The sequence below is a fragment of the Furipterus horrens genome, unplaced genomic scaffold (assembly GCF_987537825.1).
Source record: "Furipterus horrens unplaced genomic scaffold, mFurHor1.1.pri manual_scaffold_6, whole genome shotgun sequence".
Taxonomy (NCBI): Eukaryota; Metazoa; Chordata; class Mammalia; order Chiroptera; family Furipteridae; genus Furipterus; species Furipterus horrens.
The window spans coordinates 169,280,133-169,308,114 of record NW_028327176.1 but is presented as its reverse complement, the minus strand read 5'-3'; the positions used below and the strand labels follow the sequence as shown (position 1 = coordinate 169,308,114).

The 27,982-nt window shown below is 36.9% G+C and overlaps 1 protein-coding gene across 2 annotated transcripts in view; it reads right to left on the bottom strand.

Annotated features, from left to right (window-relative positions):
- TBPL1 (TATA-box binding protein like 1) overlaps positions 1–27,520 on the bottom strand; it is a 29,193-nt gene extending 1,673 nt beyond the window's left edge. Inside the window, exons 1-6 of one of the 2 annotated variants that reach the window (XM_090279870.1) lie at positions 27,185–27,520; positions 5,025–5,097; positions 2,969–3,051; positions 2,734–2,797; positions 1,122–1,225; positions 939–1,033 (exon numbers count right to left, since the gene is read on the bottom strand). In XM_090279870.1, coding sequence (XP_090135996.1) covers positions 939–1,033; positions 1,122–1,225; positions 2,734–2,797; positions 2,969–3,051; positions 5,025–5,097; positions 27,185–27,306 — 541 coding nt within the window. In that variant the 5' untranslated portion in view covers positions 27,307–27,520. Of the gene's footprint in view, positions 1–938; positions 1,034–1,121; positions 1,226–2,733; positions 2,798–2,968; positions 3,052–5,024; positions 5,204–27,184 lie in introns of both variants that reach the window. The other variant, XM_090279871.1, reaches the window with a different exon arrangement.
- Positions 27,521–27,982: the final 462 nt, after the last annotated feature.

Genomic DNA, 27,982 nt, shown 5'->3' with positions numbered 1-27,982 from the left:
GATGTCTGGGTTTCGAAGTACAGAAACAGACAGTTGAAAGAAGGGAACAAATAGACTAGTTCCTCACCACTCCGTTTTTAAGATTCAGGCACAGTCCTGGCTTTAAAAGTCTCCTGAGGTAGTTGTGAAAACTCATGGATGAGTCAAAACTAAGGCTTATTTGTTGAGCATTTAAGAGTGTGAATAATTTTTATTCTCCTTTAAGGACTGAGGAAATAAAAAGAAAAACCCAAGGACACTAAAGAAATTTCCCTTAACTCGGCTGTGCCAAAAGTAGGGCCTGATTCCCAAGTGATGTCTCTGTACAATTTATAACCATAGTAGCTTTAACAATCATCCTACGTGGCTAATGCTTCCCTCTGACATCTAGGCCTAGTGTTCTGAAACCACCCCTTCCAAATACTTGACTCAAAAGATATAACGAAGTACACATAACATGTAACAAATAGGTACCAATTATATTTATATATTTTGCTTATCTAAAAACCCTTATGAAGTTCATAAAAACGAGGTTCTCTTGACTATTTTAAATGCAAGATACCATAAATTTAAAAAAATCCTATTATGAAAATATGTACTAGAAAATTCTTAGTAGCTCCAAACTGGAAATGATCCAAATGGCTATGCACAGTACATTCACACACTGGGCACTACACAGCAATGAGAATAAATGATCTACAAATACATGGAACAATGATGAATCCCACTAGGATAATGATGAGTGAAAGAAGACAGACACAAAGTAGTGTATTATTAGATTTTTAAAAAGTATATAAAAGCAGGTAAAACTAATCTACAGTGTTAAAAATCAGAAGACTGGTTCCCTTTAAAGGGCATAAGTTACTGAAGGGGAAAAATTAGACATTATTTCTATTTTGGTATGGGCACCTCTTATTCAATACATAAATGACAAGCTTGGTTTCAATATCATAAAATACCTGTTACTGTAATACTCCCTGTTGAAAAAATCTGTAATGTAGCTCGTAGAGATTTTATCCGATAGCACACAGCAGGATGAAGCTCAGGTTCATAACTATACAAAAAAAGCCACAATATAAATATTTATAGCCTGACAAGTAATTTCAAATTTGGCAAGTTATCTTGATTTTTTAAAGACCTACCTGGCATGAGGTCTATTGTTCTTTGTGAATTCTGGCAAACGAATTTCAAATGGCATGTTACATACTGCTAAAACGTTAACAACTTTAAAATCTGTAAATATTACCTTGAGGAGAAAAGTAAAACTCAATAAATTACTTTGAAACAAACAAAAAATATCATCAGAGAAATCCTTAATAATTGTTTCAATCCTTAAAAATATAAGCAAATAAGATAAAACAAATATAAGCTTGGACCCAGTCTTTTATCAATAACTCATTAAACACTATAATTGAAGAAAATAAACCAAAAACTTCATTAAGAAAACAAAACCTAACAATAGTTCCTCTGTGGTCTTTTGAATCTTTAGTTTAAGTTTTTTGATACTTTAAATGGGATATTTACTGATATAGGAGAGCGAATAGAAAAAAAAAAAAGCACAGTTCTCTCAAGAGTCAAAATGGAAAAGTTATCACTTTAAAAGTCAATAAATAAATAGTTGAGTACACACTGAACTTCAAAGATCAGACTTTTTCTTACATGCAGTAAGGTAAAATGACCTTTCTGTAAGTTTAGTTAGTTAGATGTTTGTTTTCTTTAGGGGGACAGAGTTAGAGATAAAGTGATAAAATCATGCTTTTAATTCATTGAGATTTCTCTCAACATTTCCAATTTTATGCTACAATAAGAAGCTCAAAGGCTAAAAATAATGCTCTCTCAAATTAATAACATCGACAACTCCTAACAATATCTTGAATGTTCTTACTTTATCATCTTTTCCAACATTCCTAGCAAAACCACAGTTCTGGGTAAACTAACCATTCTCCAACTCAGTACCTGCAGAAGACAGCTGTAGAAAGCCATAAAATTGTGCAAAGCGGCCCCACCATTAATTGTGTCTCTATACTGCCACTCCCAGAGCACCCAAACTCCCACGCCTCACCAGAACGTCAGGGCATCCTCTCACCTTCTGCCTCCGGAGACGCAAGTCATCCGAGGGAAGGAAACTCAACTTCCCATCACTTCCCATCCAAATTGCAAACAGCCTAGGCTCACTTCTCTAGGGAATATGGCTCATCTTTATCTTTCTTTCATTTACTCATTATTTGCAAGTGACCTAGCAAGTCCATAATATGTATTGATTTTATTCAAGTATATGCCTCTACAAATATCTGCTACGGTTAACCTGCCAGCAACGGTCACTGCACGAGTGTGAGAGCCAGCTAATGCGTACACATCAATAGGTCCTGCAGCTCTCCACTCAGCCTCATACATATACCGCTCTAGAGAGGATCAAAAACATGGTGGTTGTTTGTTTTTTCTTTTTTTTTGGGGGGGGGGGGTGTTTAAAAGTGAAAACACTTCAAGGGTTAAAAAGGTAGTTAGCTTATTAGAAAACAAGTCTGTATCTCTTCCTAAGAAAAAAACTGAGAAAAGCCAGCATCCGTTAACAAGACCTACATGGACACATTTTGCTACTAACTTTTTACACTGAACAACAGTATTAAAAAACCTAGAAAAAGGTCAAAGAGTAGTTTCTATAGAGATTTCTTTAGTCTATTAAACTCTAAATTTTAACTTTACAAAAATAAATCCTTGAATATCTGCAGTCTGGATGTTTTTTGAAAATGTTACCTGAAAACCTAGTTTCTGCAGACTGCGGGCTAAACGTCTGGCACCGAATTTAGCTTCTTCTTCACTACGGTTTTAAGAGAAAAAGAAAAAAAAAAAAAGACTATTATACAGGAAGTCAATTTTATACGGAGGAACATCACAAAATGCACATATGATTTTGTTTCTAAGTCTACAACTGTCCCTTCAATGAGGGGACAATTAAAAAATTAAAATTAAAAACCCAACTAAAACCTACCTTGTTGCTCCAGTGCAAATAATTTTTCCTGAGGACCAAATTGTAGCTGTAATTCTAGGTTTTCTAAGTTTCATTAATACTTTCTGAAAAAAATACATAATAAGGATTAATTTTCATGTGTGGTTCTGCTCTATGTGGCTATTTTAATGTTTAAATACAACTCTAAGCTTACCCAAGATCAAAATAACCATTCTCTAAATCACCCACCCATTCTGAAATAAAATACCATATTGAACAAAAGAAAGTGTTAATCCAAAAAGACATTAAATTAATTTAAAATACACGGTCTGTATAAATCTCTCACTAATATTTGAAATCAATGAGCTACAAAGTATGTAAATATTTCATCTCATTTCACTCCAGTCACATAACTGGGATTTATAGTTTGCATGGATCCTCAAATATGGCAAATCTGTTCACACCTCCGGAGCTTTGCAGTAGCTGTTACTTTCATCTGAAATATTTTTCCTTCCTATTTTCATTTCATTCAAGTCTCTCACCAGATGTCACGTCCACAGAGAGGCCTTCCCCTATTGTTCCACCAAACACCCATCCGTTCATCACGGTAAATTCTAACCTGCTTCATTTGCTCCATGCTATCCATCACTACTTCATAGTGTCTCATAGCTGAAATGCCTATTACATATTCAGGTTCCATGTGCAAATATTGAATGCAGGAGAAAGGTGGAGCTAGACATAATTTTAGATTTCTTAGATATGACAGGCATTTAAAGCTATAGGTTTGAATAAAATGACCTACACAGTGAGTATAACTGGGTCAAAAACTAAGGTCAAAGATAATATGTGAGTTTAAATTTTCATTGTAACTTTTCATTTATGGAAACATTCATCGTATGTCCATTATGCATAAGAAATAAATATTTACTGAATAATGTAACATATAAATGAATGAGACAGTCTCCTTAACCCACCTATTACATTCTGAGATCTTCCCTTTCTCTGTCATATGCCATATTATCAAACCAGAAAGCTATTAAATCCAGGGAGGCAAAATTTAACAAAGATCCAAAATAAAATTTAAGCTAAAATAAATTATAAAATTTCAAACACAAGTAACTGTGAAAATGACACTGAATTTACATTTAATTGCTGTTCATCATCAACTTGTCCATCAACCAACTTTTTCAGTTAACCTTCCTATGAAAAATGACTTCTCTGCCACATGGTATGTTAAAAGTTCCAAAGTAGTGTTAGGCAATTTTGTCTCTAAACTTTTTAGCAGACATACTTATTCCTTTCTTTCAATGAAGATGGAATTATTAAAGAACTTGAAAATTTTTAATTGTGGGTCATTGAAAATTTTAATTGAATCGAACTTATCTTTACTTAGGTTCTAGTACTAAGAACTAACAATAATTTACCTATGTATACTGGCATCTAATTTTTATAACTCAAATAAAGCCTTCATATATATTTTTAGTTTTCATAAAAATATATATCTCATCATTCTTTGGTTTATAAAAGCCAAATGAACACCCACTGTGATTTATAATGTTAATCTCAAGACACTAAGGTTAAAAGCAAGTTATCAGCTTTCACTTCAAATATAGGTTTAACAAAAACTCCAATTAAGAATGTACAGATTAGGATATGAACCACATTTTCAGCAATTTGTTATTAAAGAATACTAACTACTTGGCTAATTACAGAGGGCTGTTGACAACATAAAATTTCCCATCAATCATCCATCTACCTATTTTATCTATCTATCTTAAGGCACCAAACATAATTATATTTAAGTAAGTATACATGAAAGTATAAAGTCCTCTTCTTCAGTAAAAATAAATTGAGAGAACAGAATAAAATGTCTAGTAGCCAGTGAGTTCTTTGGTAAGACTTGGAGACAAGTATCTCGAAAAGCTGCTCTTTCATGAGAGCAGGGGCCACTTCTTCAGGGCTCACCGTTGTAGCTAGTACAACTAGAACATGGTAAGATGCTCATAAACTATCTGTAGAATGAATACTTTTTAGTATGTCATTCCAAGAACTATACAATTAGGCTATGTAGCATACATACCAAAATTCAGATACTTACTCCAACATCACGCTTATAAATTACATTGGCTCCCTCCAAAGCAATCTTCCTTAAGTTCAAATGGCATCTTGTTCTAAAAACACAGACTACATTTGTAATTAGAATGTCCAATGCAACATCACTGTCTGCATCCATTGGGGTAGTTTAAAAACTTAGCTTCCCACCACGAAGATCACATCCTGAGAAATAAAACAAAATAAAGTAATTAAATTTAAATGTTTTCTTAAGTTTTCACAAATAATCTTGAAAGCTAAAATTCAAAAGATAAATCTGTATTTATTTTTAAATGTTAAATCAAATCATGTCCCTTTCTTTTCCCACTAAAAATGTCATTTTAAAAAAGATAACGTCGTATAACATCTAACTTTCATTCGTTAAATTTAATAATTAACTTTTTATATGCCAGAAGGCTGCCAGTTTTATCTCTTGCCACTTGCCTTTACAACCATTATGTTCCAGGTATATCACAGTTACGGTAATTTTCCAAACACACCAGGTTCAAGGGCTGGACTTTGTGGTTCAGTGTCTAACCATTAATAGTACTAGAACCCATTTCACACTTGCTGGAGTATAAAAAGGATGACCTATTCTTCCTCTATTTCAAGTAGAGTAATTGACTTAAGTTTAAATGAACAGAAATATTATTTATAACATTTCTAAACAGACTTTTCTCTTTTACTAGGCATTCATTATTGACTAACTGAGCACCTATCATATAGTAAGGACACTGGAGGAAAAAAGTGAATAAGGTCAAGTCTCCTGTCCTCAAGCTCACAGATCTGTGTGTGTGTATAGGGAGGGACTCTTAACAAATAGCACGACACTATTTTTATCAAGATCACAATCTTCCAAAATATCTACCTTTTCAAAAATACTGACAGAAGCATTTCCATAAACAAATGAAATAAGCCCTAATTTGTACTAATCGTAAGGTCCATATTCCGGCCAAAAAAATTCTCTTGACTGGGTTTCCACATCTTCAAAAACAACAACCCATAATGATAATTCAGCTTCCCTAACTCACAAAGAGAAAGTCAGAAAATACTAACAATATTATATTATCTTTAAGATTCCTTGCAGCCACAATATAAAGAATTAGTATCCTTTATAAGAATTCAAATTATTATGTGACTAAAACGATGATGCCAAGAGTCCAAATAAAGAAAATCCAGTTTTGTTTTTCTGTCTTTCAGTGTCCTAGAGCACAAGGACAAGCCAGACCCCAGACTTCTAGGACCGACACAGGATTAGACAGCATCTACTGCATATAATTCTGTGTATCAATTGTACCTCAACTTCATTGTATTGCTCACTTTTAAGCTCCTCAATCTGCTTATTTTCTTGTTTTTCTGTTCTTTGTATATGTTTAAACAACCTCAAATGATTTTTATCTACAAGGTGCGGGGCAGGGGTGGCCGTGGCCCTGATTAATGGATATATAGGTAGATTAATAAACAGAGGACAGAGGCAAGTATCAGTACTGATCTTAAGCAGCAGGTACAATGTCTGACTAACCACTTGCTAGTTATGAGAACCCGGGCAAGTTATGCAGTCCCTCTGAGCTTTGGTTTTCTCATCTGTGATTGTGATGGCTCCTATGAGATAGTGTTGCGGGGATTATATGAAGTGTGTGAAAAGCACTTAGCATATAAATCTGGGAAATAATAACACAAAAAATGACAGTGATTAAGGATACAATAGGTTCAAATCAACAGGCAGAACAGAGATTTCTAAGCATCACTTCCCATGACTATATTGTAACTGTGACGTAGAGGCTCCTAGCTGCTAACCCCAACACCCCTTCTTCTGCCCTTCCTTCTCAGGCAACAGAACCCAGATGTCTAGCTGCTTACACCAGCAGGAATAAAATACTATACTTTTCAGGTTTTTGGGCAACAGGCACAGCCAAAAAGCCACATGACTGTCTGGTCAATGAAATGTAAAATGAAATGGTTTTGGGTCTCTTGGAAAGTCTGCTCAGAGGGGCTGAACTAAGCCAGCAAAAACCCCTCTTGCCTTTCCGCCCTGCATTCTAGCTGCCTGGATGTGAGAGCTGGCGCTCAACGGGCCCTTTGGGACCATGAGATTGAGGTAAGGATGGTAGAACAAAAACACTCAAGGCAGAAGCTTGAGTTCTTGATACTGTGAACTCCTCATTAACTCTGTACTTCCTTCCTAATTCCAGATTTCAGGAATATGAGGCAAAGTCAATTTCCATATTAAGGCCCTCACGTCAAATTCCTGTTGTAAGCCGCCAAACCTAAACCTAATGGACACACATCCCATGAGAATAAACTACAAAAAACAGTCCATAAAGAAAAATTACGTATAAAGAAACTGTCGAATTTAATACTTCACAAATATTTTTTATATCAAACAGGCTAAAACAAACCGACTCAGAAATACTTCTCTGAATATTAAACTAGTGAAATGAGGGGAGAATTCAAAGACAATACATAGGGTAAAAGTCTGTCAATAAAGAAGGGGTAAAGCAAATCTCTGTGAATGCAAAGAAGCCTTGAAATTAATTCAAAATTGATGATTATTTTGGTAGTTCAGCAACTTATATTCTAAAAATGAGGCCATTGACATAGTTCATCCTAAGTAGTGTGCATATTTTAGATTAGTATTTGGCAAGCAGCCTCGGGAAATACTACTGGCTTTAACAGGGTTTAAATCAAGGATATAATGAAGAAGTCAATACTTTAAAAAAGCATCCTACATGAAAGACTCCACATTTTTGAGGCAGTTATTAAAAAAGACGCATTTGCAATCAGTTTATCTACTTTGTAAAACAAAAGAGTAATACAGAATATTCACAAAGATTCACTTCTTAAAGCTGGGCATATTATATTCCTTTAAATAGGACAGCTAAAATGGCAATCCAATAAAATAGACATATCTTAGTTTCTACAGAGCCTCGGACAGCCTATCGTATATCCCTTTTAATTTTAAATGTAGCTAAATAATTTATCAATGCATAAAAAGGGTCTACCCAAGTAAACTTTATTCTCAGCATTAAAGAAGAACTGATTACCCCTAAAAGTATTTCAAAAGGGTGTAAATTATTCCTGAAAAGACACACACACTCTTTACTTTTTTTCTTAAATATCCTATAATTAAGACGGTGGAAACTAATTCCCACTAGGAAATAAATATTCCAAATTGCTTATAACTATTACGGCACTGTAGTTAAACATCTGGATCAAATATTTTCCCTACTAAATTTTGAGTTTCATGATGTCAAAGACTGTATCTTATTGTCTATCCAGTCCCAAGGCTTATCGCCACAGCTGGCACACAGTAACTGTTCAACTATTATATGGTGAATGAATGCTAAAAATCCAACATTTCAGTCTCCCGTCTATATTAAATTTCTCATTACCTAGAATTCCAAAATATTTCTTTTAATATCAGGCATGGAAAGAAACTTTGGCAGGCAAGCCTGATACTTAACTTCCAAGCCACATATTTGAATATGAATGCAAAAGAACTACAAATCTTTTTCTTCCCTACAAGCCCCTTAACAGAATATACATAAAAATGTGTATGTATGTAGTATATTTATCATATTTCATGTTGGTTTATATGTAAGTGTTTTAATAGATTTGTATAGTTCCAATGGGAATGTTAAGCAATTCCACAAAAAATAGTTTTTAAAAGTGGCATTTAAATTCACAAAGCTGATACACCTGCTAACATTACAGTATTAAATATTTAAAATATACAAAAAAGGCAAAAATAAGAATACAATGACTATCTATGTGCCCACTCCCCAGCTTAAAGAAATAAACATTACAATACAATTTTGCCTCTCCTTGTACTTAAACCACATCCTTAACCCTTCCCTCCAGAGGAAACCTCTACTCTGAATTGGTGTTTTATCATTCATTTAAACTTATTCCATACATATTACACCTCTAAACCCAAGTAAGTCATGATGAAAAACAACACACATTAATGAACATGGTTTGCTAACATTTCCTTAAGGATTAGTACATCTATGTTCATGAATAGAAAGAGCCTATAATATTCCTTTCTTGGATTGTCCTTGTCTGGTTTGAGTATCAAGGTTATACTAGACTCACTACATAAGTTAGGGTGATTTCTTTTTCTTAAAAGTCTCCAGAGGACAAGTTGGAAGACCTAATCTGAAAATTGTCTGAATCTGTTTCCTGTTTGCTTGGTATTTTAAAAGACTAATTTATTTGATTCTCAAAGACAATTGATGTCTTCTATATCTTCATGAGTCTGGTTTCCTAAATTAAATTTTCTTGGACATTTTCCCATTTTTTTAATAAAAAATTACATTTACTGGCATACAAATTTTTGTGGTTTTTCAATAAATTTTTAAAATCTCTGCTGTAGTATACTTATCTCCTTTTCCTTATAATATCACTAATCTCTGCTTTCCCCCCTTTAATCTTGCTGAATGGCTTCTGTTCTGTTAAGGTGCTTCAAAGAACAAAAACTATCAGCAGTCAGTTGATCATCCTTATTAATATTTTTGCTTTATATTCATCATTTCCTTCATTTTACAGATTTTTCTTTTTCTAATTTCTAACACTGGAAAGTAACTTGAATGCCTACCACATATGAACATTTAAGATGATATAACCAAGTGCTTCAGGTGTGTCTTAAGTTAGATATATAGTGTTTTCATTATCCCTGGATTCTAATAATATTTAAATTTTCATTACTATTTTTCTTGAATCAATTAATTATTTATTTAGAAGGTCTTTGCCTTTAGAAATATATGGTTTTAAAGTTCACCAGTAATGAGGACATGCTAACATAGAAGAATGAGATACCACTTATTATACGGGCAAATGTCAAAAATTAAAGGTAGTAGTAAACCAGAAATCTCTTATAATTTGGTACAAAAACTTTCTACAAGAGATAATCTCGCAACCTGCATTTAAATAATTTAAAATGTGCACATAGGCTGAACTGCAGTCAACTGTTACGAATGCATCTTGAGAAAAAATTAAACTGAGCAAAGTATAAATAAGATTATACATTGCAATTTTATTAATTACAAAACAACCTATGTGTCCATCTTGAAGAGATTAGTTAAATAGAAGTACAGCAGTTTTATGTATAATTTTACAAATTATAAAACCACATGAATGTAGACAGATGTCCAAAATGTGAAAAAAAAATATACGTTTAATTAGAGTTCATTTTGTTGTACAGCCAAAATGTTAACAATTATTCTATTCAGAGAGTTGGCATCTGAATGACTTAAACATTTTTTTCTTCTTCTCTTATAGAGCCTAGATTTTTCTTTTAAAAAACACACAACAAATATTAGATTTACTATGAGAAAAATAGTTCCATTTTGATTGAAATATAATCATTGGTTATTTTCCCACTGCCCAAGGCTTAATATTAAGACATGGTTTAATCAGGTGTTTTGTCCTGTTTCTGAAGTAAATACCTAGTGTAAGTTTAAATATATCCTTTTGATAATAAAAAGCAAAGTTCAAAATTGCAGCTGTCCTAACTTTAGAAAATGTCATATTTCTAGCTTTCTATTAAAATACATTGTAGAAGCTGAAGCAACTTCTTCCTCAATCCATGATTTTACAGACAAGAACATACTGTGTTCTTTAGGTCCTCTGACTTTCTAGTGGTATTTAAAATCATTACTTCAGCAACCTGTAACCTAAAAGCATCACCTGGAAAACACTGCCACCTCCTGGCTTTTAAGACACCTTGCACCCAATTTGTCTAAAATGCTACTACGTTTTACATTTTCCACACCAGGAAAGATATTTAAACTGAAAGGCCACAATAAACAATGTCATAAAAACAAAGAAAAAATTACTCTAAAATCTAACAAAAATCCAAAAAAAAAAAAAAAAAAAAACCCCACTAAATAAACCTTAGAATACAGAAAGGCTGATTCTAGTTAAAGTGTATTCAATTTGCATATGAAGATACTGAGGGAGGGGCCTAAAATGTCTGACCACAAAATCACCATCCATGATTTAAGAAATGGCAGAAGGCGAAGACTGGGAATAGACTAATTTGCAAACACAACATGAACCCACATGGTTTCCTAGGGATCATTCTTTTCTAAAAGTAAGACATTCCATTTAAATAAACTCTTCTCTATAAAGCTCCCAAAATAGATTAGTAAACAGACATTTTGTATAGTGATTCCAACCGATTACTATATTTGACAGCTTCTCAACACATGCCTGTGACCAAGAACTTATACTTTAAGAACCAGTTCTTGGGGTTTGCATTTCTGTATTCTAACCACATGAAAAAAAATGTTATTAATAGTATGCCTAGTCACAAAAAGCTTTGTATTTACCAAGGGAATAATTTTATATCATTTCGACATATAATATAAAACATTTAACAAATGCATATGTAAAAGCAAAAGTATTTGATGCACCAAAAAATCATCATTACTTTAAACAGAAAGTTGAATTATGTTCATTATATGTCTCCAATTACTATACCTCTGACTCAATCTAAATACCAATTCTGAAGACTGGTAAGCAGATAGCATTCATGTGAATAACGCATCAAAATAAATTGTTATAATTTAAAAAAATCCTCGTTAAGAAAATTACAAAAATGTTTAATGGAAATTAATTAACAGCAATAACTGAGGGTTGCCAGCAACTGTCAATTTAAAAAATAGTAAAGAGGAGTGCATTTTATGATTCAGTCTATAAAAATATTTGTAATGGTATCTAAAAAGTGGTGAAGAAAAATTTAAATGATGCTGATTTTCTGCATGACTGTTTAAGAAAAGTCAGTGGTTTACACTCTCATGAAGAAGTTCCAGCCAAAAAAAATTAAGTGTTTGGCAATTTAAGAATACATAACCCAATACCCATCCCATATTAAAAATGTTTAAGCAGTAGTCTGCTTAAGAATTTTACAGCCCTGGCTAGGTAGCCATAGGTCACTCCATAGGTCAGAGTATCTTCCCAAAAGGCCAAGGCTGTAGGTTTAATTCCGGGTTAGGGTGCAATGAAGAATCAACCAGTGAAAGCATAAATAAGTGGAACAACAAACTGATGCCTCTCTTTCTTTAAAAATCAATCAATAAAAAAAAGAATTTTACTGTTTCAGAATGCACTACAACGTCTCTGTAAGGGAAGAAAACTTGGGATGTTGAAGATGTGGATACTAGCTGGAGATACTGTGGCAGCTCTGAACTATTCCCACCCTTACTTGTAAATGCAAACACCACCATTTACACACGATTGTTTTGAGAAATTAACGAGCACCTCGCAAATTAAATATGCTCTAGTAACGAAATGTCATATTAGAGCTGATATTACTATTAATTTTAACTAATGTCTAATTACAGATAACAAGAAAAAAGTACATTTTCCTGAACACAACCTGAAATTTGGGGATTTAAACTCAAAGACATGAAATTTTAGCATGCCAATTCCTTAAGTGAGGGCAAGATTATGGATAGATTTAGTATTTCAAATAGGTATCTTAATGTTTGGCTTTTGAAGAAGATAGCATGTCATTTTCTGATTATATAAGAAATACTCAAAGAAAAAGTCACCCATAACCCTACAATTGTAATAATTACTAAATTTTTTTTAAAAAATATGCTTTATTATGCTGTTACAGTTGTCCCAATTTCTTTTCCCTTTGTTCCCCTCCACCCAGTGACCCCCCCTCCCTCAAACTGTCCCCCTCCTTAGTCCATGCCCATTGGTTGTGCATATAGTTCTTCTCAACATCTTCCTGTCTACTCCACTCCCTCCTACTATGCTTAATTCCTGCACCATCTCCCTCTCTTTCCCCCTACCCCCTCCCTACTGACCTCCCCCATAATGTTCCCCATACCTATGATTCTTTTCACACTCTTGTTGCCTACTTAGTTTGCCTTTGTTTTGGTTTCCTAGCTTCTGTTGTTGGTTGTTGTGATGCAGTTTTCATTTTAATTTTCATAGTTTTGATCCTTTCTCTTAAATAAGTCCCTTTAACATCTCATATAACAGTGATTTGGATCTGATGAACTCCTTCAGTTTTACTTTGTCCTGGAAGCACTTTCTCTGCCCTTCTATTCTGAATGACAGCTTCGCTGGATAGAGTATTCGTGGTTGTAGGTTTTTGCTTTTCATTACTTTGAATATTTCTTGCCAGTCCCTTCTTGCTTGCAGTTTCTTTTGAGAAATCAGCTGACAGTCTTATTGGGACGCCTTTGTCTGTAATTCTCTTCTTCTCTCTTGCTGCTTTTAAGATTCTCTCTTTAGCTTTAATTTCTGACATTTTGATTATGTGTCTTGGTGTGGTTCTCCCTGGGTCCAGTTTTTTTGGAACTCTCTGTGCTTCCTGGACCCGTAAGTCTATTTCCTTTCCCAAGTTAGGGAAGTTCTGCTTCATTATTTTTTTCACATAATCTTCCCATTTCTAGTTCTTCCTCTTCACCTTCTGCCAACCCTATGATTCAGATGTTGGCCCACTTATAGCTGTCCCCTAGGTTTCGGAGCCTCTCCTCATTTTCCTCACTTTTCGTTTCCTCTTTCTGCACTGGTTGACTGTTTGTTCCTTTCCTGTGTTCCAATTTGTTGATTTGATGCCTGGTTTTCTTTCCCTCACCACTAGTTTCATATGTGTTTTTGTTCATTTCAGCAGGACTAGCCTTCATTCCTTCCCTGTCTTGTTTAAGATCTGCTGTTAGGTCTGTAAGAGCTTTTATAAGCAAAGCTCTGAACTGTGCCTCAGAAAGACTTTCTATCTGCTGCTTCGTTAATTAGAAATTTGCTGTCTGGTCAGCTGTGTCACCGGGATCTCTATCATGATCTGTGCCATCCTGACAGTTTTGTGTTTACCTTTGCATCCTGGGCAGGGCGGTCACACCTCTTACGCTATAGGTGGGAGGAGCCCTGTGCACTCGTCACAACCAGGCATTTTCTGCAGGGGTGGGGGTCCAAAATGAATTCCTGCCGTTCAATCTCTGCTGAGAGACTGGGAGCCTCCTCCTCTGTCCCCACCACCACCAGGCCTCACAGTCCAAGGAAATGGGGGTCTGCCTTCCCCGGTTTTGGAATCGCAGGTTGTCGGGTCTGGTCTGCAGCTGGGGGTGCTCCCCAGGCGCTTCTTGCCTCCCCTTAAATACGGGTGTCTGTGCTTACTGCTGGCCTGCTGCCATCACTGCTGCTGCCGTGGACAGAACAGCTTGACCTCTCCTCCCCGGCTTCGCCCCTCCTACCTGTCCGGACAAGCACCACTTCTTTATAACTTCATACGTTGGACTTCCATTTATTTTCTGGAACTTCTGGTTATTGCTGGTTTTGCAGTAGTTGTATTCCTTCTTAGTTGTGGAGGGAGACAGGGCGTGTCAGTCTAGGCCTCCATCTTGGCCGGGAGTCTCCTGTGTTTGCTTCTGTGTCCCAGGTAGAGCTGTTGCTCCTACTATGTTGTAAGAGATGGAGCCTTAGGGATTTGTCAGTAACGGGCAACCAGTTTCACCACGTTGTGGCGCTGTATGCAGGGGAGGGGTCTGAGAAGGAACAATGCCACTTGCCCAGCACTCACCCCTTTTCCAGGCACCTCTCGCATTTCCGCACTGGACTGGCACCCCTCTAGCTGCTGCCCTTGCCGTCATTCCCAGGGTGGGTGGGTCTGCGGATGTTCTAGGTCCGTGGGGGCCCTTTAAACAAGCAGACTCTGCTGAGACCGGCAGTTTCTGCCTCCGTCTCAACCCCCACTGGTCAGCACAGTCAAAAGCAATGAAGCTTGATATGCCCTGTAGCTGGGACAGTAAGCTGCTCTGGTGAGGAGCTGGGAATGCTCCCCAGGTGTCTGTCCCTCCTGACTTTTTAAAATGTGTAACTGCGCTTTCCGCCGGCCTGCTGCTGTTGCCACTGCTGCCACCACCAAGCCGTGTCTTCTCCGCCTAGGTTCTGCCCCTCCTACCTGTCTGGATGAGTATTTCTTCTTTATATCCTTGTTTGTTGGACTTCCATGCACTTTGATTTTCTGCAATTTCTGGTTGTTTCTAGTTTTGAGGTAGTTGTATTCCTTCTTAGTTGTGGAGGGAGACACAGCATGTCTGTCTACGCCTCCATCTTGGCCAGAAGATTAAATTTTTTTGCTATGCTTATATAGATACATGTTTTGAGGCTGCTAAATCCATATATTTATCTGTGCATATTAAACAAGATTGGAGTCTTATCTAGTCAACAAAGAATTTTGTACAAATCTTTGACAACCTGAGATATAAATGTAAACAACAATATTGAATTGATTGATTTTTCTTGAATGCTAAAGAGGGTGAACTTTTCAAATATTACTAACTAGTATTTATTATGCTGTCTTATGTCCTTCGTTCATTTTCTTTGAGATTTCTTACTGACTTATATAGGTTTTTACAGGTAAAGAATATTAACGTTTTGCCTGCTTACGCTATTCCTTTTGCTAAAAATGATCTATCCCCCCTGCACCTGGCTCTCTCCTACCTGTCCGATAGCTCAGCATCACCTTCATCCAATCAATTCTCTAACAATCGACTGGAAATCTAAGCATTCAATCCCATGCGAGGGGTGGGAATTCAGCAGTAAATAAGACCTGGGAGAAGGAACAGCAGGTGTTCTGAGCTCTGAGGTGAGTTAGAAGTATTGACTGTTCAGACCTGAAGGAGGGCCAGCATGGCTCAGGTGGGAAGAGTGAATGGGAAACTGGCACGCCACCAGGCTGGAGATGCAGGGAGGGGTCAAATCATACTTTCTAGGCCATGTTAAACCTTCATATATATCCTGAGAGCACGTGAGCTAAAACAGAAGAGATGACATTATGTATTAAAAAAAAAAAAGTATCAGTGCCATTTCTGTAACAGCAGAATGGGCCAGAAGATAAGAATGGGTAGAAAACTCAGTCAGGGTCTACAGGACAGCAGCTCTGGGGAGAGGTGACAGAGATTGGGGTAAGGACAGGGAGAAGGAAGATGCGAAGAAGCAGAGAGAAGAGAGACGTTCCCAGGAGACACAGTGAACAGAGCTTTGTGATACTATTTCCTGAAATAGGAACACTGGAGTAAGAGCAGGTTTGCAAGGCAGATGGTTAGAAGAGGAGGGTTAGGGTTCTGTTTTAGACATGTTAAAGAAACTTGTGAGGCATCCAAGAGGAGAGACAGAAAAATCAGGTAAGAGTCCACTCCTGAGGACGGGTCTAGGTCTAGACTGGGGCAGAGCATGTAGCACAGTACCTGCACAGGTAAAAAGCATCCAAATTTAACTGCTCCCATTGTTACTATTATTATTCTCCTTTCTTCATTCTTCCATGGTTAGAGAAATGTTAAAAAACAAAAAGGATTTCCAGTTATTCACTGCGGTCCTCAAGCTTTGAAATATAAAAAACAGATCATATTCCTTCAAATCTAAAAGCAAGGGGTAAAAGAATATAATTCTGATGTATCTGGTAAATAAAACTGGTATTAAAAAAAAAAACTAAATAGTGAATTTTTAAAAATCCCCAGTAGCAATAAAACAATTTTCAAACAAAAATATATAGTTGTTGGTTTCGATTTTAAAATGTAACAAACTGTTCATCATATTCTTTTCATTTAAAATGTAAACGTATCATGTTATTTCATTTCAAGTGTAAGGCATCAGTTTTCTCCACAGATCTTACATGTGTCCCTATTTTCTCATATTATGGGTGATCATTTAAAAAACTAGAAAGTTTTTCTTTTTCTAGAGATTCTTGATATTTGCTAAGTAACCCATAAGTGACTACAAGTTGTGAGACTAACCTAGCCATTATGCTGATGCTAATAAAACTGCATAATTTTGTAAAGGTTATTATTTTCTTTGCAAGTATAGATGTTAATTCACTAGGTAGCTGACAAACCGAATAAACCCTCTCTCGGCTTCTGATTGGTGTCCTGGCTGGCATGCAGCAAGTTCAAACCTCTCTGTATTCTTTTACTTCACAAGTGTGAATGCAGGGTTCAAACTTGAACTGCTGACAGCTCATCAAGAATTTAATCAAGGGAAAGCATTGCAAGGTGAAAATGTAACAGGTAAAATTTCCTATTTTGACAGTTTCAACTGCTTTTATAAGTTTACTCCTCATATAAAATGTCTGTGCTAATGCAGACAACCTATTAAAGGTCTATGCCACGCATGACTGCCATGGTAAGAAAATGAAGGTAAGATCATGAAATTAGCTCCTTAGAAAACAGTGTACAGAGTTCAAACTGTTCTAGTTAAAAATAGTTTTTACTATTTAGTAAAAAATGTAACATGAATAAAAGCAAACAGGATTATAGAATAAATACTCTTTCTACATATAAGCATGATTAGGAATTTCTGGTTTTACTCAGAACTGGTCAGATTTTCATTGATTGAGGGCTGTGTCACTCAAAAAATGATAAATATGGAGAACTTGGCTAAAGAGCAGAGGAAAGCCATACATTTTTTAAAACTGGAAAATAAGGTCTATGAAAAAAATTAAAGGACACTGATTTAAAACTAGCACAATAGTAAACTGAGTAATTAAATAATAACATACAAGTAAAAGAAAGGTTTCTTACACAGAACACACAACAAGAGTGGTAAGGAAGTGCTACGATTGGAACACTGGTTCTTAACAAGAAGAACAAACAGAAACCTATGAGGCTCAACCCCTAAAAATATTGTTTAACTGACCCTTTGTAGAGTCCTGATTTTTAAAACATTTCCAAGTTGTTTCTAATGGGCACCTGGTTAAGAACCACTGGGCTGAAACACCATACTGCAATAGGTCATCAAAATAATGGAAATTTCCTTTCAGTGCGTGCAGGTCCTTAAAAGGGATTACATTCTCATATCAGAACTGTTTATCACAGAGCACATCATGATTTCTGCACTCTGTTTACCACGCATTGTTTCCTTAACTCAGATTCAGGCACTAAATCATCACCATCTGCCTTCTGCCTCTGCATGGTGTAAAATGCTATGAATGAATGGCTCATTGCTGAATCCAATGTCACAGTTAGAACTCCTCCTCTGGGTCGCTCTAGTGCATGAGGCACTGAGAATCCAATTCTCAAAACTCTCCCTCTGGCTTCTGAGGCACCTTTCCTAGGTTCTCCTCCCATCTCAATTACTTTTTCCATCTGCTCCTTAAATCAAAAGATCTTAACTGAATTCCATGATAGGTCTTGAAAAGCTCAATAATAAGTCCCACAGGTAAGGAACCCCCTGAAATTATATATGTACAAACAAATTTTGATGTGTACCTGAGAAGGCCATTGTTTTCTTCATATCCTCAAATGAGTTTAGGATTCCTGAAGTTTAAGATCACTGCCTTAAATCCCTTTCTTCATTAAGCTTTCAGGCTTCAGCTGTTATTCCTGAGTTTATGGCTCCTACCATCAATCCTGATCTTAATGTCGGTTAGGCATATTCATTATTTTACACCAACACATCCAAAATTGATTAATCCCCTCAGAAATACTTGCTGTCTTAATTTTAGTTAATGGAGCCACCCTCCAATACTCACACATATGGATCAGAAATTTCAGAATCATCCTTCATCTCTTTTTTCTCTGAGCTCTACTGCATCCAAAGCACCAGTTTTATTTTAGGCTTCCACATGTCACACAGCTACAGCCTTCTAACGGAGCGCTCTGCTTGCAACCTCCACAATCTGGTCCATCTACCAAACGGGCAACCAGAATTACCTTCCTAACTGGGCCACACCCCACTTAGAGAAACATCTCTTGGCTCTCTTACATGGACAAAAGAGAATCTTGTTTTGCTTGGAATGCAGCAAGCTTTGAATTTCCAATATACTTTTTGTAACATTTCCTACTTCCAATACACTTCAACAGTCTCAGTGTTTACCAATCCTCTTGCATGCGATAGCAGACCCTGGCCTGATTTTATATCTGCCTAGGATGCACTTCCCCATTCCTTCAACTAACAAATTATTACTCATAATTGAATTAATTTAGTACGCAGCTAATGTGAACCCAGCACTATGGTTAGGCACTGGGAATTAAGCTCAGAACAAAATAGTCAGTTAAGGAACTCTCATGGCAGTTGTATTGCAGTGGAAGAAACAGACAACAAATAGAGATACAAATTAAAATAGAGAACATGCTCTATAACGGAAATAAGATGACTCAAGAGAAACTTTAGGAGGAAGGATCTAGGAAGGCCTCTTAACTTCCTCAAAAATGAGAAATTCTTAACATTAGGTCTTGAAGAATAAGGAGCCAGCCATATGCAAGACTGAGAGAAAAGACCCCAAGCAAAGAGCACAGCAAATACAACGGTATTGTTGTATCCTAACTGTCTCTTAGCCTGTAGGCGCCATGGTCCTTGAAGAGAACTGTTTCATACAAATGTGTGTCTTTAAAAATTTGGGTTAGTAACTGGCACTTGGTCATCAACTCAATAAACAGTTGTAAATTACATGAATCCTTTAAGAACAATTAAAAGAAAGAATTGTGAAGGAGGGGAAAAGAGGAGAGAGTACACATTTTTCACCATGACAATAAGAACCTTGGTAGCCCAAACCACTCAAGTTCTCCAACAGTATCCTATTATTTCCTCATTTCACTTGGTTATGTTCCACTTAGTGGTCTGGCACCTAACATGTTATTATTGGTTTTAGTTCAGACCCCCAAATCCTGAAGGGCAACTGTGTTCCAGGAGCTTTCAAGAATACAGAAATATAATAATTTCTGATGTAAGGAAATAATTATTTTAATTAAAACACACATACAGACCTTCAGCACCTTTGATATATTCCCCTACCCCCTAAGAGTTATGCTCTCCATTGCATCCCTAAGGGCCCTAATTCAACCATATGCTAAGTTCATTTCATAACAGCTGATTACAGACTGTCAGTTACTGTTGGCATAGCAACCATCCAATGAAACAGGGTTTGATATTTCTCTCTTTACGAAGTTGTTGTGAGGACACAGCACAAGACAAATCAAGTTAAGAATACAGTTTAAGACATCTGAAAATTTTCCAATTTAACAGGCCCAAAACAAAAAGCCTAGAAGGAGTAAATTAAAAGCACATTTTAAATATACATACAAATTAACAATTATCCAAGTAACTTTACACTATGTATTGAAGCAGAATCTTCAGGATTACTGGCCAGCCAAAGGTTTTCTCTGCTATACTGACCTAAAGATTTACAATAGCAATATGCTGCTGAGAAAATGATAAAAGTATTATTAATATAGCTTTTATCTGTTGTGAACTGTTAAGACATTTCCCATCCCCTACATCAGGTCCCCCACCAGGACCAAAAAAGAGAACTGATTAAGAAATCTAGTGTCTTTGAAATTAACAAAGTTTGTGTGAAGAAGGTCTAATGAATTCGTGACTGTGTCTTCAACATGGTCATGCCTCCTACAACCACTTAACCTGCCACCAGCAGAGATGCTCGGATGTGGTCAACCCACCAGCAAATATGGCATGCTCACTACAACTTCACTAGGTTGCACATGCATACAAATAACAAATATTCAAAAGCTCACTGTAGCCATAAGCAGGTAAAAAAAGGCCGTGTGGCTCAAAAAAAGTATCTGGTAAACTATAGAGAGTAAGTTGGCTCTTGTTTCACAAAAGTTTCAGATTCACCACAAATCTCAGCTGAGGTTCAAACAATAGGTTCTATAAATGTTGACCATAGTCAAAAACCAAAGACCCGTCTTCATTCATATTTGCACGTTAGGTTACACATTTGCTTCATTAGCACAGTAACATCTGTCCCTGAAATAGTGTGGTGGAAGGAACACTAGGGAAACATTAACAATATGTTAGATCCTTATCTCAAAACAAGCAGGCTTCATTATGGACAATGGTATTGAAACCTTGGAAACCTGTTTACTAAAACTCCCCTAATACAAAGCATGTGTGAATGAGAGAGAGAGAGAGAGAGAGAGAGAGAGAGAGAAATAACAATGATCATTTCCTTGTTTTTATCTCAGCTATTTTTTAGATCCAGAATCCATGATGAGTACAAAAATAATATTAACAATATATCAGTGCTAAATCTATTCCGGTCAGCAGAGTTATTACTCAAATAAACCAACAGTATCAACCAGACTTTACTCTCTTTAAACAGAAAAATAAAACCTACACCACTAAATACAAGCATATTTGCCAATCTTCTTGTGGGAGGGGTATAAAAACCAACTAAAACAAACCAAAACAGCACAACATGGAAGAGGAATTATAAAAATTTACCCCTGTACATTTAAAGCAAAATACTCTTACTACTATATTTTATGTAAACTTCTATTGGGTTGGCCAAAAAGTCACATTAATTCTTTCCGTAAAATAAAAGACACATTAAAAAAATTTTCACCAATAACTCTATTGATTCAGATATTTTGAGTATGTTGGCTATCTTCTGTGCAGTATAACGTTGATTGTTCTCAATCAAAGCTGCAACTTGATTGCTATGAACTTCAGCTGGTCCATTTGACCGTGGAGCATTGTCCAGTGAGAAATCTCTAGCATGAAACTTCACAAACCACTTTTGACTTATTTGATCAGTCATAGCACCTTCTCCACACACTGCACAAATCTTTTTTTTTTTTTTTTTTTTGCATTTCAGTTGCGTTTTTACCTTCCTTGAAATAATAGAGCATAATGTGTCAAAAATGTTGCTTATTTTCGTCCATATTCAATATTAAAATGTCTACAGAAAAATTAATCAATATTGATACCTTTTTTTAAAAAGGTGCACTAAAATGAGAGTGGTCACAATACAACCTAACAAAATTATTTCAATAAGTTAAAGACAACTAAGCACTATGACAGCCATCTTACGGAAAAAAACAAAGGAAGTTTTTGGACAACCTAATACATATTTTATAAAAATATTATTTCAACTAAAAAACAAGACCTCAATAGGACCCAAAACAGGAAAAAGTTTGCAATTTATTGTATTTAAGCATATTTATTTTCTAGTGAGGAGCTTGAAATGTACATTTTAAAACTAAACTATAACATTCGGACTTGACTTTAAAGTTAGCCACTTCAGTAGCAGCCTAAAAAAGCTATAACCATCAAGTTATTCCCAACTAGTTAGCCTCAGTATTTGGTGTTAGCCTTACCATAAACAAGTAATTTTATAATTTTATGCAGTCATTCCAGAGCCACTTGAATTACTGGAGCAGAGCACCAGTTTCAGCTACTGCTAAAATTACAAGGTAGCTACTATCTAGAACATTTATAGTGACACAGAAAACTCAAGTTAAATGGCTTGACAATGATACCAATAAGTTTCAAGTTCACCATCATTTAAGGTTATACAAGTAAAAAAATACTGTCTTCTAAAGAAAGACTAATTCTGCTAAATGAAACCATTGGAGTCTATTGCATTTATTCAGAAGTACCATACAGCTAAACAAGCAGTCAAGTCCACAGGGAAATAGCATTTCAATAGCTTCAACACAGTGCCAGACAAGGCTTTGTTGGTCTTCCTTTTCCAAGAAACAGAGATGTCTCTTTTTACTTAGTCCATCTGCCATAAGTGATAACCAGATGCCTTTGTGACAATTCAAAATTAAAACAAAAGTGCTTCCCCTCTTCCAAAACTTAATAGCAGAGATGAGTCCAAAAGTCAGTGATCACAAAGAATTTCAATGCTTTAATAGAAAGCCTCCAAATGAAAGAAACAGAGCATTCAAGTGGCCTAATGGTTCACCTTCAATGTACTACCAAGTACCACTGCTACTAGCACCGGCTAATGTTTTTTCATCCAACTACGCTGAGCACCGTTCTAAGTGCTTTACACTGAGTAACTGGCTCACGGCCACGAGAAGCAGCAAAGCCACCATGCTGAATGAACACAGGCAGGCTGTATTCAGAGTCCATACTCTTTGACTCTAAACTAACCCTAATCCCAAGAAGGTGTAACTAATTTTGATCCAAACTATTCTGCCTCAGTGAAAACACTTGTAATTTATCAGAAGGAGGAAGCTTAACACCATTTAGTTAATTTTTAAAAACTGCTTCTTTTAAAAAGTTATGAGTTCAAAAACAAAAGCATACCACAGACCAATGTCTACAGACAGATGCTTATGGTGCTAAACAAAAAGATCTAAATTCATTCACACAGTTCCTGAGAAAACTGTCCTTAACATGCAATGTGATTTTCAGTATTCTTTCTTGATGGATGAATATTGCATGGCTCAAGTGGCCATGCAAACTTTTGTGCTGCATTTTTTGGGGTGAAATTTTAAAGTTTCATTATTAACTCCAACATGACAGCTGATTTGAACTGTCCCAGAATTCACCTTAAGAGATTTTTTTTTAAAACATTTTATGTGATCCACAGGAGCATGCTTCCAGTATAAAACCATCCATTTGAAGCAAATTCTGTATTTTATCATCCTTTAGTCACAAGATAAAACAGAAACTGTACAATTTGTACAATTTCTGACATGATCTGATTCCTTTCTACTAATGACATACTTCTGTAATCTTGCTTTTTCACAATCTCACACATACGCACCCCTTCTTTCTTCTAAATAAGAGGTTCATTGTGCCTACATGGCCCAAAAGACATCAGATATGTATATACACTCACCCTTTTGAAATTTCCCAAACTGGGAGTCATGTCACAAGAGCAAATACAAAGCAGTAAACCATTCTTTTTATTGTTTGAATTGGTTAAAAAATAAATAAAATAAAAAAGCCCTAACCACGTTTAAGAAATTTTTGTCACCGCCCTGGTTGGTGTGGCTCAGTGGATTGAGTGCCAGCCTGCAAACCAAAGGTCTGCCAGTGTTGATTCCCAGTCAGGGCACTCCCTGGGTTGCAGGTCAGGTCCCCATTTGGGGGCATATGAAAGGCAACCATACATTGATGTTTCTCTCTGGCTCTTTCTCCCTTCCTTCCCCTCTCTCTAAAAATAAATAAAATCTTTAAAAAAAAAGTCTTGCTGCTTATAATTAGCAACCAGTATAGAAAGTTGAAATTGTGGGGATAAAAAAATTAGACTGCTAATAATTGGATTAGATGCCTAAAGGTTCCCCTCATCCACTAGATTAACTCCTTGAAGTAAAATAAAAATATATATCCTTCTATTCACATTAACCTTCAAAATACACATATACATGACATGAACACACAATGATGGTGATTCATAGCCCTAAACCTCAAGAAACTTCTAATTTAGCAGGCATGATGAAATCCATACACCCTTAACTATAGCACCAAGCAATATGTAATGAAGGATTTAAAATTCAAATTTGTATCTGTCATTTTGGTATCCATGTATGTCATTTCTCTGCTACCTACAAATACACAAAAAGCACCAGAAGAAACACACTTCTCATCCAGTTTGCACACCTCATGTGGCATTAGGCATATAAAACATGCAACAAATGTGGGTATAAATTGCAGGCAATCTTTATTTTGTAATTCAAATGTCACAATACAGTTAAATTTTCAAAACACTGCAGGTTTTGGCTAAGACACATTGTGGAAACATTCTACTATAAATTCTTCTAAAATCAATTTAAACTTTATTTTTCATGGCAATAATAATTTCATCACATAGTCTATGATGCAACAGAAGGAAATCACCAGGTTATTACGGGTCTCCTTCACCTAAAAATAGCACTGATACCCATTCAGGTGTATTATAGGATATTTGCTGATTTTTAAATAATATGTCATATCCATAAGAAATAACACTCTACAAAAATATTCAGCTGTGTTTCATATGTATTCATTCTACTTTATAAAAACTCTATATTTGTATACATCCACAAAAATTTTCCAGATGAAGAATAATTTGTGGAAATCACTTCAACTGTCCCCCTAAGTCTGGCAAAAGTGATCAGAAAAGACTGATGTTAAAGTTTTTTAGATTAAGAATTATGAAAGTCTAAGGTTCAATTAAAAACCCACAGCAGGCTCTACAATAGTCTTTTATTGTTAAAAAAGTGACTTGGCCTGCAATTGCAGTATTACTTCTGAACTTCTAAACCCCTTTTATTCTAAAAGTTCAAATATTGTTACATGCCTTACTTCAATGCAATCTTCTCATTCTCAGCATAAGGCTCTGCTTACCTGTTGTATTGCACAACAGTTTCTCAGAATGAATACAGAACATCTGACTTGACCACTCCAGTTCTCCAAGCAAAGGAGAAGGACACAGAAAGAAAATGCACCGAAGTAACATTAATGAAAAGGATATATGGGCCCAGGACAAATAAGGAAAACTCCCTAAGAAACAAAAATAACACATATAGCAAAAAAAGTCATTTTTGATGAGGACACGATTAAATAAGTAGAGGAAATAAGACAACACCAAAGGTTGGGGATGTTGCAGGAGAGAGCAGGGAGAGCAGAAACTGGATTGTGACTAAGGATGGAAGGTACAGCTTGGCCCTCTCCCCACAGACATGGAATGAACAGAGGCAACAGCAAATAAGGTCTTGGTGAACTGAGTGTGATGGCAGCCTTGACTCTGAGGATTAATTCACATGTCGCATATGCACTTATGAAAAAACCCTGGGGCTCAACATCTAACAGCCTCAAGTGTGGTCATTTCCTAGCATATCCTTCACACAAGAACGGCTAGAACCTTCCTTCATTAACCTAAAGATGATACTACTAGGTTTTTCTTAAGAGTCTTAAAAGTGCAATTTGAAGTTTTCCAGCGTTTTATACTTCCCATCTTTGATAAAAGGAACTGCCCACCTCTTTGCACATGAAATTCCTTTAACAAGAGACTGAATCTCCGATGAAAAAGCTCTATTCTGGCATCAGTAAAATTCAAGAACACACAGTAGATCATACAGTCTGAGACTGATTTTGAGGGCAGAAAGCACAAAAAGAGAAGGCTGAGAATAATTTGTTCAAGAGAAGCCAGGCTTAGCAAAAAAGGCAGGGGACAAACAGAAACTGTGCCTGACATAACTGCCCCTGTGATTTATCAGTCTTATTTTCATCTTTAATGATCAAGTTTATATAAAGAGCTCTGTTCCCACTGAACACAAAAATGGAATTATTATAGTATGTTTATGTGACCTTTCTAGCACACCACAGGGAAACCTCAGTTACTGACCTAGAATAGTTTTAGAAAGTATAAAACCTTTCGGTAGTTAATGATGTAAGGCTTAAAGAGGTATCATAAACCAGTAAGTAACTGGACATATGAAACTGAATATTTCTTTAAACAACATAGTGATAAAAGCCTCTTCTCAATTTGAATGAAGTGCTATTTTCTCAAACTTTCAAAGAGACTACAGATTATAGCTAAACCTTCTTATATTTCTTTTCAATTTCCCCATGGAGTCTGCCATTGTTCTTGACACAAAAATCACACCAAGCTCGTTTCCTTTTCTTGAACCAATTTGAAGGCACTGTTCTTAACTCTAAATACACAAGCCCACGCTGGCTCACTGCCAGTGTCGCTCTGGAACTGCAGGTGACAGATGCAGTCAGAGCTCACGGATGTGCACTGGCTGCAGTCTGAGCCTCACTGCACTGAGCACACGGACACAGCTCGCAGACGCACATCTCGGCAAGAGTTTCAAAAACCATCCTTCCCCATTAAATTTACTTTTAATATTATTAATCCCTTATCCTGACTGTTGCCCCTGCTCAGCCCTACCCATAATTCATTTTATCTTCCTCAGCTTCTAGATCCTTCTTCACATGTCTGGTTAATAAAAATAATAAAATAAGGCGGGGCTCTCAACGAAGGTGCTATTTGGAAGCCCTCCCGCCGCGGCAGAGGCCGCTCAAGTTTCATGGGAAACAACCGACCCCTAGCATAGTAGCGTGATCCCTCTTCCCCGGGATGAGGGCTCCAAGGAGACAGATGGGGACTCTCCCTTCTCCTGTCTTTCCCAGTAGCGGCTTACAAGAAAAAGAAAACACCTCTTCTCTTATCCTGTACCTCGTGGGATAACGTTCCCGGGAAGTGACGCCCCACCCCCACCTCGTCATCCCTAACGAAATCCCCAAATGCCAGCCTGATCTCCTAAGAATTAGACCCTCCCCTTCGCTCTCGGACCCGTTTCACCGCCTGAGCGCCTCTCATCCCGTCATCCGCCCCAGCACACCCCAGGCGCAGTACGGCCCCTGCTCCGCACACGCCTTCCCCGTGGCCAGACGCCCCACACCCAGCACTCAGATGGCTCAGTCGCCCGCGCTGCCCCCTCCCCCCAGGGTCGCCTATAGGGTTACCGTGGGAAGAGGGGGGGACGGCAAAGGACGCGGCTACAGCGCTGATGCCGGTTGCGTCGGACACGAAGGAGAAGCTGGAGGACAAGGATGATGATGAGCCGGGCGCGCTCTCCAGTCTCCATGGAACTCCCGCCCCAGCCGGTTGCTAGGAGCCCCAGAGGCTCGGGCTCCGTCCTCGCGCTTTGTTGTTCCGGGTACCGGGCGGCCGCTGCTTCCCCGCGACAATAAATAGACTAGACGCGGGGGAGCATAGAGACTGCGCGCGAAGGCTAGAGCGTCACAGCACACTGCGCCCCCCCCTGGGTGTCTCGCTAGCCTCTCATTTCCGGATCTCACTGCTCCGTCACTTTCCCCACTTCCGCTTCCTTCTTCCTGGTCACGAAATCAGGCCCCTCCGGCCTGTGAGATTGGCGGAGTGGGTAACGGGGGGAGGGTCACGAAAGCGGTACTGGGGCTAGACTTTTGAGCTTCTTAAAAAGATTTTGAAAAACATCTCGGTATCCTTGTGCATTTTTAGGTCATACCTGAACAAGAGTACGTACTTTCTGGGCTAAAGTATAAGTGGACGTAAATTTTTTGTATCGAAACCTTAGAACTTTCTCGTTAGTTCAATTTATAGAAAAGGCCCATCGTTTAACATAATTAGCAAAGTTAGACCTTAACTAAATTTATTTTCTACATTTTCTGTCCTACTTTGCTTTTTCAGTTAAACGCGTTAATTTACGACGTCGCGGTAAAGTTCATTAAAGAATCCTAATTCGAGGCCTAAAGTAGAGCGGTAGGAGTTGATAGATCACG